The following is a 17,243-nucleotide window of genomic DNA, read 5'->3' on the forward strand; positions in this document are numbered from 1 at the left end:
ATGGGATCCCGGGACCAAGTAAGATCAACCTTCTCTGCAAAGAGAGAGAAGTAAGAAAGAAGGCTTCCACCTAGCCTGAGACTCCTGCTCCAGCCAAGGAGTGATCGCTTTGCCGGGTTTTCCGCAGCGCAAATCCCCTTTGGCCAGATCCCCCTCTCCCGGCTCCTCAGCCCCCCCTCCTTTCCTCTCCCACGCCAGCCCGGCTCCCAGTGCACCCCTCCCTGCAGCGGTGGGTCCACTAGCCCGCGGGCCTCCCGGGAGCAAATGGAGGAGGAGACTTTGGGGGCGGGGCCCAGGAGCGCCGAGTGAAAGATCGGGGGTCCCCGCAGCAGCCGCCCCTTCCTTTCCTCCCCCTCTTCTCTTCCGAGCACGCGCTCGCGCGCGCTCTGGAATACCCACTCCCTCCCCCTTTGGGAAAGGCTGGCAGTCCCCGCGGGGGCCGGTCTCCTGGGGAGCGGGACCAGACAGGGGCGGGGAAGCAGCCCCCGCTGCTCCCTGGCCAGGGCGCGGGGAGAAGCGGGCGGCGCGGGCTGATGGAGAGCTGAGAAGGGGCAGCCTAGGCAGCCTCAGCCAGCCTCAGCCACAGCCACAGCCATAGCCGCGTCCCTCTCTTTCCTCCCTCCCTTCCTTCCAGGCTCGGGCATCTCTCCCCGCTGGCGGCCGGCTGTCCGCAGGCAGGAGCGCAGGCCGGCCTGGAGGTGGTGCTCACTGGCCCTCCTCGGCCGCTGCCAGGCTTCTCTGCGCGTTGCCCGGACAGCTGCGCTGCGCCTCCCGGAGGGGGAGGAGCGGCCGGCGGCCGGGCGAGCGGTCGCTGGGACTCTCAGTCCCTTTACCTCACGTCTTGTCCCCCAACCAGCATCCTTCCCCGCGCGACCCGCGCGCCTCGGTGTGCCGCGAGAGAGGCTGGCCCAGGAGCCAACGGTGGGCTATGCTGGAGGCGCGGCGCTAACTTCCGAGGGCTTTGCCATGGACGGGAAGATCCGAGGCTGCATCGCCTGGGTGCCGGTGCTGGGGGGCCCCGGGCCTTTCCTGCGCCTCGTCCGCCGCCCTGTGCTGTGGTTAGCGGGGCTCTTGGTGCTGCTGCTGACCCTGCCGGCCTCCTGCGCTGCAGGTAAGGACCCTGGAAGCAGGGCGGGAGACTCTCTTGGGTACAGCTGCCACCAGGCCTTGTTTTATCACTGTGGGCTTTAGCGTTCGGGTTCTCTCCCCGCCCCTCCTTTATTCGGCACGCCACCCGTTGCCTTTCGTGGGATGCACTCCCTAGCCAACCCCTTCTCCTTGGGCCCAACAAATAAAGGCAATGAGAAAATAAAGAAAGCCACCAAGAAACCGGATTCCGAGCAGTCTTGCCAAAGGTCTGCAAAGCCACCCACCCTTGGTACCCATAGGGTAAGGGGCAGGTCCTCTGGTCGGTCTCGTGGCTTCACTGCAGAATATGCCCAACCTATCCTGCAAATGTACAGGCACAACGAACCGGGGAATTTATTGCCTGACCACATGAATGGTGGCATAGGAAATATTTTATGATACTTTACCGGGAAAGATTTTGTTCAATATGTATATTTCAAGCGGTCTTATAATTACATTGAAGAGCTTGCAGCTCCCAAATACTGAGAGTATCCCGGTTGCCACTGTACACAAAGAACAGGCAGCCGAAGAAGCCTTCTTAGAAAGCTCTCTGATTATGGCTCTTTTCTTTTCTTTCCTGAGAAGGAAATCGCTTAAAATTTTTTTTGTTGTTGTTTTGAAGAGGCGTTATTAGTACAACGGAATGTGGAAATATTGTGATTTTTAAGTGTCGGCATGAGAGGAGTAAGCATTGTTTTTATAAGAGAAGCAATTTGGTAACTTCATCGGCATGCAATTAAAAGGCATACTTTATAAAGAAGCATGTGGGTGGGTTTTTGTTAGGGAAATGACTTAATTTTATTTCTCTCGTGTATTCATTTGGTCCTTCTGGACTCTGGGAACCTATAGGTCTCTGAGCTATCAGTTTAGAAATGCTTGTAGGGTAAAAGACCGCCACCCCCTCCTCCTCTTTTCTAATGTCAACCCTGGGGAGTATTTTAGGACTGGAAAGAAGGGCAGTAATTGGTGGGAAGGTACAGCTTCCTTGAAGAGAAAAAAAGAACAATAAAAGGTACCTCAATCCTTACCTTTCATTGGACCAATGCTGAAGAACTTCCAAGTAGCTTTGGAGGGGAAACTTAAAAGAGAACAGCATTTAAAGTAACCATCACACATCAATTTGGGACCCAAGGACAGAATTAAGGATGCACACAAATACAGTCACACAATGTTAGATCTGAAAGGAATCTTAAAAGATTATTTAGTTCTAGTTCAGTCTGAATTTAATGGATGAACCAACTGAGGGCCCAAACAAATGAAGTGACCACTAATGTTCTACAGGTTTTCACTTTACTCCTTTCATACACCTAAACATATATTAAACTTTATTATTATTGTTGTTGTTTTTTGCTTTAAATCACACTTGTCTTAGAATATGACCCTTCCCTCAACTCTGGTTAGTGAGCCATCCTTTGTATGAAATATTTTAAAAAGATACAAGAAACACTAAAGCAAAACTAACCAACACATGACTGTGGCTGACAGTATGTGCAAAGCTCCACATCTATAGTCTTCCCCACCTTGGCTGCAAAGGCAGGGAAGAGGTTCAATTCCTGTTTTTCTCTGGGGCCAGAATCTGGTCACTAAAATTACATTGTTTTACAGGGTTTTATTCTTAACATTTCGATTGTGTCTTTGTGTATATTATTTTTCTAGTTCTGCTACTTCACATTGTATCAGTTCAGATAAAGTTCTCCATGTTTCTCTGAATTCTTCATATTCCTTCTTAGTGCAAAATAATAGACCATTATATTTATCTGTTAACCAAGATGCATAGTCCCCCCCCCATTTATATAAATAGGGCTTTAGCAATTTAAATCAACAGAACTTTGAACTATAACAATGAGATTGTTTTATTTTAAAGCAGTTTGAGTGTTTCATAAGAGCACCCTTCTTATGAAATGAGAAGGGAAACTTTTTAGAGAGTAGCAGATCAGCCTGATGGTAACTATTGCTCAGGTTTAGAAACCTGGTATGATAACCTAGACAAAGTTGTTCCAGTTGATTTTTTTGTTCATAAAAACTCCACAGAAAGTAGTCCCTAAGAGAGTGATTTTTTTTAATGCTTAAAAGAGATATCTAAGGGCATCAGAGAGCTCCTGCCAATGAAGGAATATAGCCTGGAATTGATGTAGTCTGATATTTTGGAATATTTTAGCTTCTCTCTTAATGCCTCTGTGATAATACACTGTTATTGAGAGGAATGTAAATTTTTCTTATTCATATAAGAAGTTTTATGAGTAGGATCCAAAAGATATTTAATATCTAATCTTTTTTTTTATTAACTCCACTATTTAGGGAGTTGGCAAGGCACAGAATAGGGATTCTCAATCTTTTTTTGTATTATGAATCCTTTTGGCAGTCCAATGAAGCCTATGGAACCTTTCTCAGGATAATGTTTTTTAAAATGCATAAAGCAAAACACATTATTACAAAAGAAACCAATTACATTGAACTATGGTTATTATTATTATCATTTAAATAAGTTTACAGGCCCCAGGTGAAGAACTCCTGGGATAGAATGTTTGGCTTGAAGTTAGGGAAATTTAGAATCAAATCCTGCTTCTGACACATACTAATTGTAAATCTTTTTGTGCTTCAATTTCCTAATCTATATAATATAGTGGATACCTATAGAACTCCCAGGGTTGCTCGTGTGAGATCATGTTTGAAAATACTTTGTAGACTTCAAAGACTATGCAGACTATTTCATTTTCTCATTACTCCTCTGTTAGAAACCCTCAGCAGATACATTACAACATACACTAACAGAGCCAGATCATGTTTCTTGTTTTACCATAAACAGAGAGAGGTTGCTAATGTCCTTAGTCAGTGCCCATTATTGACCACTTTGTTGACCAACAGATTATTGGTCTTGACATTTTTAAACTAGTAGTTTGTTCATTTAAGTGACTTTATTAGGAACTAATGAACAAATAACATATTTTAAAAGTCACTATTTGGGGCACCTGGGTTTGAATTTGGTCTCAGGCATTTCCTAGCTAAGGGACCCTGGGCAAGTCACTTAACCACATTTGCCAAGATCTTTTGCCTTTCTGTCTTAGAATTAGAAAAGAACTAGAAAAGAAAGCAACGGTTAAAAAAAGGTCAATGATTAGCCTTTGAGAAATGTGTAGAAACAAGTACAATATATCATTTTGAAGGCTCAATGAAACTGTTTTTAGATATCGATAGCCTCTAATACATATACTTTAGCTGCCACCAATTGACTAAACAAAGCATAATTTAAGACTATTCAGCTAATTTTTTCATCATTAGTGACCATTAGTTAGTTGGTAGCCTTTAGACTCAACACACAAGACCAAAAGAGTGGGTGGATAGATAGGTGAGTGGGTTTATGGTTTGCTAAGCAAGCAATCTCTATTTTTAAAATGAGAAGACGGGAGTAGAAGAACTTTATAGTTTCTCCAAACTCTATGGTTCTTTGAAGGGGATTTTAGGGAGAGGCAGTAAGTATGAATAGTGGAGAAGGGGAAGGGTTAGTGAATCAGCTGCTTCTTTGCTTTAAATTAATGTTTCCTAGTTTTCCATGGTATGTGAAACTGGGATTATTAGTATTCTTGAGTCCTGGAAGAAAGGATTTTAATGCTATCTAAGGGATATTGAGGAATCTTTTTTATTTTAAAAGGTACAGGGGGGCAAGGATATTCTCCCCATAATCTGTCTATCACTTGAAACATACATTATCATTAGCATAATAATTATTTTAGGGTTAAGGTTAGGAAGTTATTCTAGGAAATACTGTAGAAAGTTTGGTATCACTAACAATGTATTTCAATGTACAATGTATAACAGTGTAACAATGGATTTCAAGTCTGAGGACCTGGGTTCAAATTCTAGTTTATTGTTACTCTCTGCCCTTGGATATACAACAATGCAAGTATGTCTACTGATATTGAGTTCTATGGTATGAGCACTCCCATTTACTGTTGCTGATTGTTGCACCTCTAGTTGAAAAGAATTGTGAGAAAAAAAGGGGGAAAAATCACCTGTAGTCTTCCTGGTGTCTCTCTGATCTTAGCTAAGTTGGTTCTTGAGTAATTATTCATCACTGGGCTTTGTACTCAAAGCCTTTCCAGCTCAGTAGGAATTGCCAGGGCTTATGTTCCATTGGACATAGCCCAGGGCCACCTACTTACTCTGGAAAGGTATCAGAGTAAAATACAGATATTAATTACAATATTGTTTTTATATTAGAATTGTATTTGGCTGCAAGAAGTACTTTGAGGAAATATAAAAATCAGCAATTTAAAGAATATATATATGTAATTTCCCAACATGTGTAGAGATAATGTATGTATTTTTACTTCTGTTTAATTGGTCCTTTTTTTGAGATGATAATTTTTAGGTGGATGGTTGTTATATTTGTGTATATTTTAGTAGGATGTGAAATATTGTATAAGACACAGTCAGTATAAGCTCAATTACTTAAAACTAATCTGGAGAAGCTGCACCTGCCAGCATAACTGCTCATCCTCCATGATAGGCTGATTTTGTTAAAGCTGTAGTGGGGTCAGAGTAGAATATTTTCTGGGTCCTTGTTAGGCTTTTGTATTAAATTTGTTTGTCTGGTTTTCTCTGGGTGGGTGGGGGGGTGGGGGGTAGGGTTGTGTAACTGGAGTGGTATGGAGGATTTTATTTTAAATTGCCACTCTAGTTCTCTTGGGAGCAGCTGTTGCAGTGAGTGTCAGGAAATGCCTCACTTAATCCCAAGAAGAGAACCTGAGTAGGGAATTGTTAAATGTCTCCAGAGACTGGAGAGCCACAGGTTTTGTATCACTGCCCTGGGTGATAGAGGCAGATAATTACTCTAATTATCATTACTCCAGGTTGATTTTCCCAGATAGGAAGAGATGCTGTTCAAGTTGATCTAATTTGTCTCTAAATCATGACCATAATCTGCCTTATTTTTAGGGTTCATATTGACATTATCTTTTTTTTAATAAAGAGGGATTGTGTAATAGGGTCTCTTGGGTTTACTCTTGGACAGATGTGAAGTGTGGTCACCTGACATTCTAGGGCAATGATGGTAAACCAATGGCACTGGTGCCAAAAAGGGCACACAGAGCCCTCTCTGTGCAAATGCCTGCAGTGACCCACCAGAGTTCATTACTAGAAAGCCAGAGAGACTGGAGTGTAGCTGTTTCCCCCCCCCCCTTGCCTGAGGACATTCCTCACTTTACCCACCTGTCTGCTCAGCAGCCCAATTAGAGTGCTTCTTCCCTTTGGTAGGGCTGAGGGTGGGGTGAGGTGGGGTGTGGAGAGTTGAGGTAGGTGGAAGGGGCATGACACTTGGTCTCTGGGGGACAGGGCATGGCACTTGCTCTGGGGTGGGGCTGAGCACAGCATTTGGTCTGGGTGGGTGGGTGGGATGGGAGTGTGGTTCAGCATTCCTTCTCTAAAAGGTTTGCCATCACTGTTCTAGGGTCTCACAGGCATTGCATATAATGCAAGAACTCTGCCTTTCTGACATATTCTGGGCTAAGGGTAGGCTTCCTACGGCATCTGCTATTCATGATAAAATCTTCGTACCTATACGCTCCCTACTTGTACTTTACCATCTCTATTTCCCTTCATTTTTTGAAGAAGATCAAAGGAACCTGGAATAAAGGACCAGAAAGGAATTTAGACTATCTGTGCTAATCATCTCATTTGACAAATAAGGAAGCCAAGTTTCACATAGGTCATTTACTTATCAAATGAGACAATATTTGTATGTGCCTGCCACATAGAAGGCACTTAATAAATGCTTGTTTTCTTCCATTCCTGAGTTCATAAAGGCAGTCAGAAAAAAAAAAAGGTGAAATTCGAGCCCAGGCCCTTCACTTCCAAATCTAGTTCTCTTGCCACTTTGCAGTTTTGCCAAATGAAACCAAGAAAATGAGTAAAATCATAAAGTAGGAATGAATCTATCATGTTTATGGAAGAATGCAATTTGCTAGTCTTTTGCAGGAGTTCTTAAGCTGGAGTCCACACACCTTCCTGTCACCACCCCTCCCCCTCTCAGAAGCTAGAAATTTGGATGGGGAAAAAGTTACGTTTTTATTTCCACTAGCTTCTAACTGAAATTTAACATTTCCTTCAAGTCTATAAGCTTCACTAGACTGCCAAGGAAGTCCAAGGCACACTTAAGGTGAAGAATTACTGATCTAGTAGGAAACTTGAATATCAAATAATAGTAGAAATAGAGGAATAGGAGCCACTAGGTGATTCAGTGGATAGAGTGCCAGGCCCAGAGACTGGGAAGTCTTGGGTTAAAATTTGGCCTCAGACACTTCTTTCTAAGTGGTGTGACTGTGGGCAAATCACTTAACCCTGTTTGCCTAGCCTTTGCCCTTCTGCCTTAGAATTGTTACTGAAGCAGAAAGTAAGGGTAAAAAAAAAAAAAAAAAGAAATAGAGGGATAAGTAAGGTGCAGTCTATGTCAGAATAGCTTTGAAAGTCAGAGGAATTTAGATTCCACTTGGTAAGAAGCAGGGAGTTAAATGTTCTTGAGTAGAAGAAGTAACAAGATAATGAGAATGGTAGTTAAAGAAGATCCTTTGCCCATTGATGTACAGAATAAATTTAAGGAAAGAGAACTAAGAGTGAGACTATTCCAATTCCAAAATTAATTTGGGATAACAGTGAAAGTGAAGAACAAGAATGACTACAATAGAAATTTTGAAGGCTGTCAAGATTTGGGGGCGGTGAAGGAGGGAGTTGAAGATGATGCCTAGATTTTTAATCTGGGTAGTTTGGAGAATGATGGTGTCATCAACAGAGATTAGGAGGAGTGAATTTAGGTGGGAGAAATGATTGTGGTTTTGGACATGCTGAGTTGGACTTGATAGCAAGACATCCAAGGGGAAATAATGATTAGTATTTTTGGAAATGAACAGGAAAAGACAGGGATGACAGTAGTGATTAGGAAATCATTAGCATAGAGAGAATAATGAACACTAGAAGAATTTCTTCGGGGAGGAAAATGTGGAGAGAAAAGAGAGCATCAAAGAGCCATTTATTCCTCAAGACTTCTTTGTATACTCATACATTCTTTTCTCCTTCCTTGTGGTCACTAAAGCAGCCTTCATCCTCACTACAGTGGACCATCCCTCTACCTGTACCCTTGACCCCATTCCTCTGGTACTATGCTACAGCATTCTTCTCTGCTCCATCTTCAGTGGCACTTTCCCAGCGGCCTACAAACAAGCTCATTGTCCCAATTCCTTCAATCTTCTTTTGATTCTTCTACTTTATCTAACCTTTGGGTGTCATCTCTTCCTTCTTCATTGTCAGTACTTGAAAATCTGCTTCCTCATTGACCAGTTGCTCATTAGAACCTTTGAATTTAGCCTCTGCTTTTACCACTATATTAAAACCATCCTCTTAAAAGTTCACCTATGAGTGCTCATTGTAAATTCTATGGGCCCTTCCTCCTGCCTTCCCCTAGAGTTCTCATTTCCCTCATTCTTGTTGTATTTTGGTATTGTTGACTATTATCTGGACACTTTTTCTGTTCATTTTATTCCAGAGATCTCATAACCAAATTTTCTCCTACCTCTAAATGATTCTTTTGGTTCAGCAGGCTCCTTGTCCTCTTTCCTTCTCTTATTTTGAAATTTTTTATTGATATCTTTTGTTTTTGTCTTACCTAAGTTTCCCCCTTCCTTCTCACTTACAACCACTAGAACCATCTCATAACAAAGAATTTTAAAAAGGAAGAGAAAAAAATCCAGCAAAAACAATCAATATATTGAAAAACAAAATCTGCCAATATTTTTGTCTCTACTTGTGGTTTTGTTGTTCAGTTGTATCTGAATCTTCATGACCCCATTTGGTGTTTTCTTGGCAAGGATACTGGAGTGATTTGCCATTTATCAGCTCATTTTACAGATGAGGAAACTGAGGCCAACAGGATTAAATGTCTCAGTCAAGGCCATGCAGAGATTAAGTGTCTGAGACCAGATTTGACTCAGAAAGTGGAGTCTTCCTGACTTCAGGCCCAGTACTCTATCCCCTGTGCCACTTAAGCACCTCCCATACCCATGGACCCTATTACCAATTTCAGGGAGGAGGAGACATTTCCTCATGTTTCTTTTTGGGGGCCAATCTTGATCTTTGTAATTTTGCAAAATTTATTTTCTATTGTTTTGTCCTGGTTCTTTCCAGATACATTGTGTATATCTGTCTATTTGTTGTTATTCAGTCATTTTTAGTTGTGTCCTACTCTTTCATTACTCCATTTGGGGTTTTCTTGGCAAACATATTAGAGTGGTTTGCTATTTCCTTCTCCAGCTCACCTTGTTGTAATCATCATGTATATCTGGCTCTTACTTTTTTTTTTTTTTAAACTGTTACCTTCCACCTTAGCATCATACTATGTATTGATTCTAGGCAATAAGGGTTAAGTGACTTACCCAGGGTCACACAGCTAGGAAGTGTCTGAGGCCTGATTTGAACCTAGAACCTCCCATCTCTGGACCTGACTCTCAATTCACTGGGTCACCCAGCTGCCCTCTGGCTCTTACTCTTGATGTTTCCCAAGGATCTGTCTTTTTCTCTTTTTAGCCTTTTTTTTTTTTTTTTGGATCGCTGCAGCATCCACCAGGGGGCGGTGGCACCCACTTTGGGAATCACTGCTTTAGACTCTTATAACTATAACTTCTGTCCACTTACTTTGGACCACATTTGTTTCCAAAACATAATGGAAAATAGGAAAAACTTAGGAAAAGCACAGAAGCAGATGCAAGAAACAGTTTTAGTGCTCAGAATGGGTGAAGTGACAGGCTTATTGTTTAAACTCTATTTGTGTGCTTCCTTTTTTCTTGAGATTTTTTGTTGTTGTTGCCTACTATGCCTCTGATCCTGAACCTATTCTCTGATTCCTGATGGCTATGCTTTTCCTATTGGTTATTTTCCCACTCTGTTGTAGTATTAACCTTAATTTGGATTTTCCTGATTCTGATTCCTTGTTCTGTCCAGACACCCCTTAGGCAACCAGTGAGGACACCTGGCTTATTGCCTAATTGGAAATCTGTCTGGCAGCCGGGACTCTGGGCTCATTTCTTGATTTAACCTCTTTCTCCAATGCCTGACTGCTCAGGCTTAATTCTCTGGACCCTTGATCTCTGGCTTATTGCTAATTTTTTATAATTTTGTGCTCCCTGACCCTTGGCTTATCCACTTCTGTTTATTTTCCTCCATCTCAAATTCCTTCTCTGTTGCTGTACATATCCTAGTGGGACTATAGCATTCTGTTATAAAAGCTGAGAAATAAAAAAAAAATTGGGGAAAGTGGCCAACACTAAGAAATATAAGTCAACAAGTCAAAGAAAATGGAGACAGTGAAGTAGCCATTGATTTAGCAATGGTTTCATGGGAGTCCGATCCCCAGGGGTTAAGAAATATCACATAATGACAAATGGAATGAGCAGATATATATATATATATATATATATATATATATATATATATATACTGATCATGCAATAGCAAAGCTAATTCTCTAAAAGGACTTTAGAGATCATCTAGTCAAGACCTTTTTTTTTTTTTTTTTTTTTTTTTTGCAAATAGAGAAACAGAGACCCAGAGAGAGAAATGACTTGCTCAAAGTCTTGGTTATTTGATTGTTTCTAATTCTTCCTCTAACCCCAAAGAATTAATACTGTCGCTTATACTTAAGTAGGCTAAAAATCAAGTCCTCAGAAACCTTTCCCCTTGCTGCATCTCAAGAAATGTCGTTCTTGTTTGAACGACTTTACAGTAAGAGAAAGGAGAAAAATGGATAGTAGCCTTAGGAGAGAAGGAGGAATGCTACACAGTCAGGTGAAAGTTTTTTTTTTCAAGATGGAGTATATGAAGGCAGAGGGAAGGGGCCTATTGAGAAAAAGAGATCAATGATACTGGAAAGAGGGCAGATAAATAGATTTCTCAAGCTTTCAGAAGAGATGAGAATAAGGGCCCAGGTACTGGGTAGGGGTGAGGAAGAATACTTTTTCCTTCAAGATTAAAAGAAAGATGAAAAGATAGAAGGTAAGAAGGAATAAGAGTAAGTCTGGGAGTTTAGGAAATATTACTTTGATTTTCAGTGATGTGGGTGAGGTAAGAGAAGGTCTAGAATAGCTGATATGGTACAACTACGAAATGAAAGCATTGCCATTCATTGTCTAGAGCAGGGGTCGGCAACCTTTTTGGCCATGAGAGTCATAAATGCCACATTTTTTAAAATGTAATTTCGTGAGAGCCATACAGTGCTCACAGTGCGTGCTCCTGTAACAGTGCCTGAAAAAAATTGACTTTATGGCTCCTGCAGAAAGAGCCATATCTGGCACTCAAAAGAGCCAGATATGGCTCGAGAGCCATACGTTGCTGACCCCTGATATAGGGTCTGGATAAAACCGAGTTTGTAGGGAGCCAAGTTTTTTTATGGTTTTGTTTATTTTTCTAGAAATCTGAAGGTAAGGAGGAAAAGTAGAGATCATAAATGATGGTAATGATCCAGGGTGGTACACCGGCTCAGTAGAAGTTCATTGAGCACGGGAGTGATAAGAGCAGTCTTTGAAGTGGCTGATCATGGTGTCCACTTTGAGGAGAGCGTTAGATTGAAACCCCTCAAATAGCAGTAGAAAAAGGTTAGCACTTAGGGATTCCATTGTGGGCCAATGGCTCATTAGCACAGGTGGATGTGAAGAAGTAGGAAACAAAATGTCTGAGCAGTCTGGGAAGGAAAGTATCATGTTGTTGAAACTGGTCAAGACTTGAGGGTGATATGGTAGACTCAGAGAATTTATAGCTAGGAGACTTGCATACTCTGTGACTTGCCTATTTTGTTCTGGTACTTCTTAAAATGAAAATGGTAATAAAGGTTTTTTGTGCAAAAAAAAAAGAGCTTCAATGTAACCCATATTTTTATTCCTTAATAAAAGCTGTTATAACAAAAATGAATAACATGCAAATAAGTCTTGCATGATAATATATGTATAACCCAGATTTAATTGCTTGTCAACTCCAGGAGGGGGAAAGGAAGAAGGCAGGGAGACAACATAAATCATATAACTTTGGAAAATTTATGTGGAAATTTGTTATTAAAATAGAATAAAGATAAATTATTTTAAAATGTTATATGATTTCAGAGTTAGACTGCATCCCAGCCAAAAGTCTTGCCTGAGTAACAGTCCTCTCCACTTAAATCTTGATAGTCATCTGATTATACTTGAAGGCTTTCCGTTATGGGTATTTTGTATTTGCTTTAAAAAGACTGATTTGTGTGGTATAGACATTGGTGAAAAACTAGCCTGGTACATAGTAAGCACTTAATAAATGCTGTTATTCACTCGTTTTTCAGCCATGACTGACTCTTTGTGATCCCACTTGAGGTTTACTTGGCAAAGATCTGGAGTGGTTTGTCATTCTTTTTCTGGCCCATTTTACAGATAGGGAAACTGAGGCAAACATGTTTAATTGGTTTGCCCAGGTTCACAAAATAGTAAGTTGTTTGAGGCTGGATTTGAACATAGGAAGAACTCAGGCCCAGCACTCTATCCACTATGCCTCTTAGCTGCCCCAAGTAAATACTAATGACCCTATCTATCTATCTATCTATCTATCTATCTATCTATCTATCTATCTATCTATCTATCTATCTATGTATCTATCTATCGTATAATTTGGATTTGCTCCCCAGGAACTCTCTTTCCCAACTCCTCTCTCTTTTTTGTTCTCACCTTATGTCCTTCCTTTTGGAGATAAAGTTTTTGTGTGACCCCGCCCCTCTTGCTCTCTTCCCTGATTTACTCAGGCTTTTACTTTTGTCCTTTTATTTCTTCTACTTCAAGTTATTATTAACACACCTTATAAAATATAATACTTGGAGTTGTTGGATATTAATTTAAATTTTACATGATCCATCAATAATTGGAGAATTTACAAAGCAAGGTGTTAGAAGTGATGTCATTATGTTATCATTAACAATGTATGATCGGCATGTAAAATAACTTTTTCCCCCTCATATTTTTATTTCCTTGGCTTAGAGGCTTTATCTACAATAGTGGTTTTCATATTTTTTGGTTCTCAGGTTTTTTTATACTCTTAAAAAGTATTGAATCTCATCTCCCAAGAGTTTTTGTTAGCATCATTATATCTCAGTATTTACTAAATTAGAAATTAAAATGTCTTAGTGTTTTGAAAATAGTTTTGACCTTATGGATCATCTCTTTTAAAAGAGTCTCTGTGTACTCTTCCCTACTCTCCCCTTCTTCAAATTCTGATTCTGAGATCAGCTTGTCTATAGGATACTGACCAACAGAGGGGGTCCTGAAAAACTAGGTTGGAGTAGTTAGCATGGATTAATTGAACACCCCACGAAGTCAAACTGTCCCAAGTGGTGTTAGTCAACTAAATGGAGTTAATGTTTTCATCCTGATCCTTTGATTCTGGTATCTTAAGACTCCTTATTCTATGTCTTGGTTATGCTCAGACATACTTATAATCTGATGGGCAGTCCCTATTAAATGCCAGGGAGTTGATAGCCTATGGATAGCTGTTTCTTCATTGCTTTTCTCTCCATTATTGTCTGTTTTATTTGGGTCTGCTTTGAAGCACCCTTCGAAATTCTTGATCTCTTCTCATTTTTGGATACTTGGATGATCTTTGAAATCAAGTGGTGATTTGAAAGAATATGCTAGTGCTTTGGGGGCACTTTCACAGGAAAAGACCCTCAAACCTCCCAAAAACAGACAGGTGAGCTAGCTTCAAGGGAATCAGAAAAAGTGCACCAGACAGGTGCCAGCAGAGGGAGACCTCCATGATTTCCAACCAATATAGAAGTGTCCAATAAATCTCTATTTACAAGTCTGGCAGGAAGTCCAAGTTGATCTTTAGTTTTCCACCATATTGATGAACATGAAATGAGTTTTACTAAAATATAAATGTTATAGTATGATCACTTAAAGATATTATATAAACCAGGGGAAGTGAGACCTTTTCCCCATTGAGGATCTGTGATCTCTGGGGGTGGTGGTGGGGTGAGGGAAATAACTGAGGGCCCTAAAGAAAAAACAACTTGCTATAGTTTTAGTTCTACTTTTGTGTTTGAGACTTACTTTGAAATGTCATTGGTAGATTTTGTTTTGACATAGCAGACAAACGTAAAAAAAGTGTAGACCATCAACAAAAATATTATCTAAAAACAGCTTACATTCCCTGCACTGTTTTTATAACCCCAAATTCCTCCTGTGCTGTCAGCCAGCATCTCCTACATGCCCAAGCCCTATTCTCAATAATCCTCTAGCAAGCCCTGCCCCTGAATCAAATCAATCTGCCTGGCTCCTTGAGGTTCCATCCTGTGTATTTCAAGAATCTTGGGTAACCTAATTTAACCCATATCAGAACATGATTCACTACCTCTCCTTCTCTTCTAGCCAAAATCTTTTCATTCAGTCAGTCAACATTTATTAAGTGCCTACTATGTGCCAATCACAGTAATAAACATTTTTCCCTCCGGGATCTCAGTACTCTCAAGCAGTGGGTTCCATCTTTTTTTTGATAGCATATGCCTACGAGTAAAAGATGGGTACACCTCTGTATGTGTATATTTAAAATAAACTATATGCATGTATTCATAATCATATATTTTAAAACATACATAAAATAGAAGTGAAAAAGGTTGATTTACAGATGAAATAACTTTTGATCCTAGCTACTCTAGTTCACTGAGTCAGGGAATGAGGTAGCTAGACCCAAGCTTTAGGAAAATTTCTTTGGCTGCCTCAGTGAAAGGATCAGAGAAGGATCATAGTTGAGGTAGGGAGATCAATTAGGAGACATAGACCTGAGGCCATGAGAGCTTTTACTAGGTGTTAGCATCTGGGTGTATAGAGAGCAGATAGATAGGAGAGAGTTGGAGGTACAAGCAGTAAGATATGTCAGCTGATTGAATGGTTGGATATAGGGTGAGGGAAAGTGAAGAGCTGAAGATAATGCCAAGTGTTCTGGGATGGTCCTGCCTCAGACCAGTCACTTGGTCATTTATACTCCATATTAGAACACATGAGACACTTGTCAATCATTCAACAATTAACAAAAGGAAATTTACTTGGACAAATTAGGAGAAAGATATTAAACAGGGATAGGAATTGAGGGCTCCTTGAGTTAATTCAGTTAGGAAAGCTGCTTTACTGGGGTTGCCCATTAAGTCTCATTAGCCAAGTGCTCCTGGAGCCCCTTCTTGGCTACTTTGTACCCAGGGGACCAGGCAGTGATGCCAACAGCTTGAACCTTTAGTCCTTTGTACCAACTAAGACTCAAGGATGGTTTCAATACCTTTTATGAAAACGTTTGCCCAATTTGTATGGAGATAGAGCAGGGGTCGGCAACGTATGGCTCTTTCTGCAGGAGCCATAAAGTCAATTTGTTTTTCAGGTGCTGTTACAGGAGCGCACTGTGAGCACTGTACGGCTCTCACGAAATTACATTTTAAAAAATGTGGCGTTTATGGCTCTCACGGCCAGAAAGGTTGCCGACCCCTGAGATAGAGGCGAGGCTATTTCTCTTACTACACCAATGTTGTGAGAACCTAGTTGCCTGAGAGAATGGTTACACCCTTGACGAAGATAATTGGGAAGCTGGGAAGAAGAGTGGTTGAGGTAGGGGATAAAGTAATTATATTTGAAATTCAAATCATAATACATTCTTGCCTCCTTATCCTTTTATGATTCATTCTGTCCTGCCCAAAATGAAAAGGGTCAAGGTGGAGTCTTATTGGGTCATTACTCTCTAAGTGGGGTATATAGGATGTTTTGGTTTGGAGAATAATTAAAACAAATAACATAACAGGTAATTGTTTAAAGATGCAGTCTCCCTTTCAGGATCTGCATGTGGGTTTATTTTTCCATGAAGGAAAATTAGACTTTAATTTCTCTTCCCTTTATTTCCCTGTCCTACCCTTTCAATTTTAATGTGGTCATATACATATATGTGTGAATAAATATATGTCTGAAATGTGATGGTCACTTTGTGGTTGTGTAAGGTTAGCCAAATCATTTAGTCTTTCTGAACTTCAGTTTTCCTATCTTTAGAATGAGGGCATGCTCATTTTAAGGAAACTGAGACAAATGGGGCTAAGGATAGATGACATTCGCAAACTTTATTTTTCTTGTCTTTATTGGTAACATTTCTTAAATTTTTTTTTTAAAAATACAAAACAAAACAACAAACCCTTACCTTCCATCTTAGAATCAATACTGTGTATTGGTTCCAAGGCAGAAGAATGATAAGGGCTAGGCAATGGGGGGTTAAGTGACTTGTCCAGGGTCACACAGCTAGGAAGTATCTGAGGCCAGATTTGAACCTAAGACCTCCCATCTTTAGGCCTGGCTCTCAATCTACTGAGTCACCCAGCTGCCCCTTGACAAAATTTCTGACTGTGTGTTAGAACATGTTCTCTACAATCCAATAGACTCTGTACTTTTTGAAGAAAGCAAAACTATGTGAAAATTTTCTGATTCAGATTCCCAAGGAATGCTATAGTTAACATTATTTTTTAATACTCAGCTTCAAAACTATGTTCAAGTTAAAAGAATGGTTCTAACCTTAAAAAAAAACCCGATAGATGATGTAGTTACCAAATATGACTCTAGAGGAGTGATGATGAAGCTTACCAGAGGTGATGGTCTCAAGACAGAGTATATTCTCAAAAATAGACAATGTGAGGATTTGTTTTGACTATGTTTATTTATTACAAGGGCTTTGTTTTTCTTTTTTTCCTAGTGGGAATGGAGAAGGCAAGGGAAGATAAGGATAAAACAACAAAACAAAAACAAATCAAAGAAGGAAAGAAGAAAAGAGGGTCATTGAGGCAATTTTTGAACACCCCCAAGTTGATTTCTATTATAGATTTTAAAAGAAAATCAGGTTTTATCATAATAGAGAAATGCAACTTCAAATACTACCCTGTTTGATCCATTGATTTGATGTTCAACAAGGCCTGAATAAAAAAAAAATCACTTAAAAATAACCTAATAGATTTCCTCCCTTTCTGCAAGTGTAATACCTAATTCTTATTAATTATTCTAATTAGGAAAACTGTCAGTGTGAATTAGTGAGAAGTCTGAATA

The 17,243-nt window shown here is 40.1% G+C and overlaps 1 protein-coding gene across 1 annotated transcript in view; it reads left to right on the forward strand.

Moving 5' to 3' along the window:
• Positions 1-17,243, forward strand: part of KIAA1549 (KIAA1549 ortholog) — a 183,206-nt gene continuing 165,963 nt past the window's right edge. The window contains exons 1-3 of the mRNA XM_044679012.1: positions 1-18; positions 243-516; positions 635-1,111. Coding sequence (XP_044534947.1) covers positions 1-18; positions 243-516; positions 635-1,111 — 769 coding nt within the window. The remainder of the gene's footprint in view (positions 19-242; positions 517-634; positions 1,112-17,243) is intronic.

The sequence above is a fragment of the Gracilinanus agilis genome, chromosome 5 (genome assembly GCF_016433145.1).
Source record: "Gracilinanus agilis isolate LMUSP501 chromosome 5, AgileGrace, whole genome shotgun sequence".
Classification (NCBI taxonomy): domain Eukaryota; kingdom Metazoa; phylum Chordata; class Mammalia; order Didelphimorphia; family Didelphidae; genus Gracilinanus; species Gracilinanus agilis.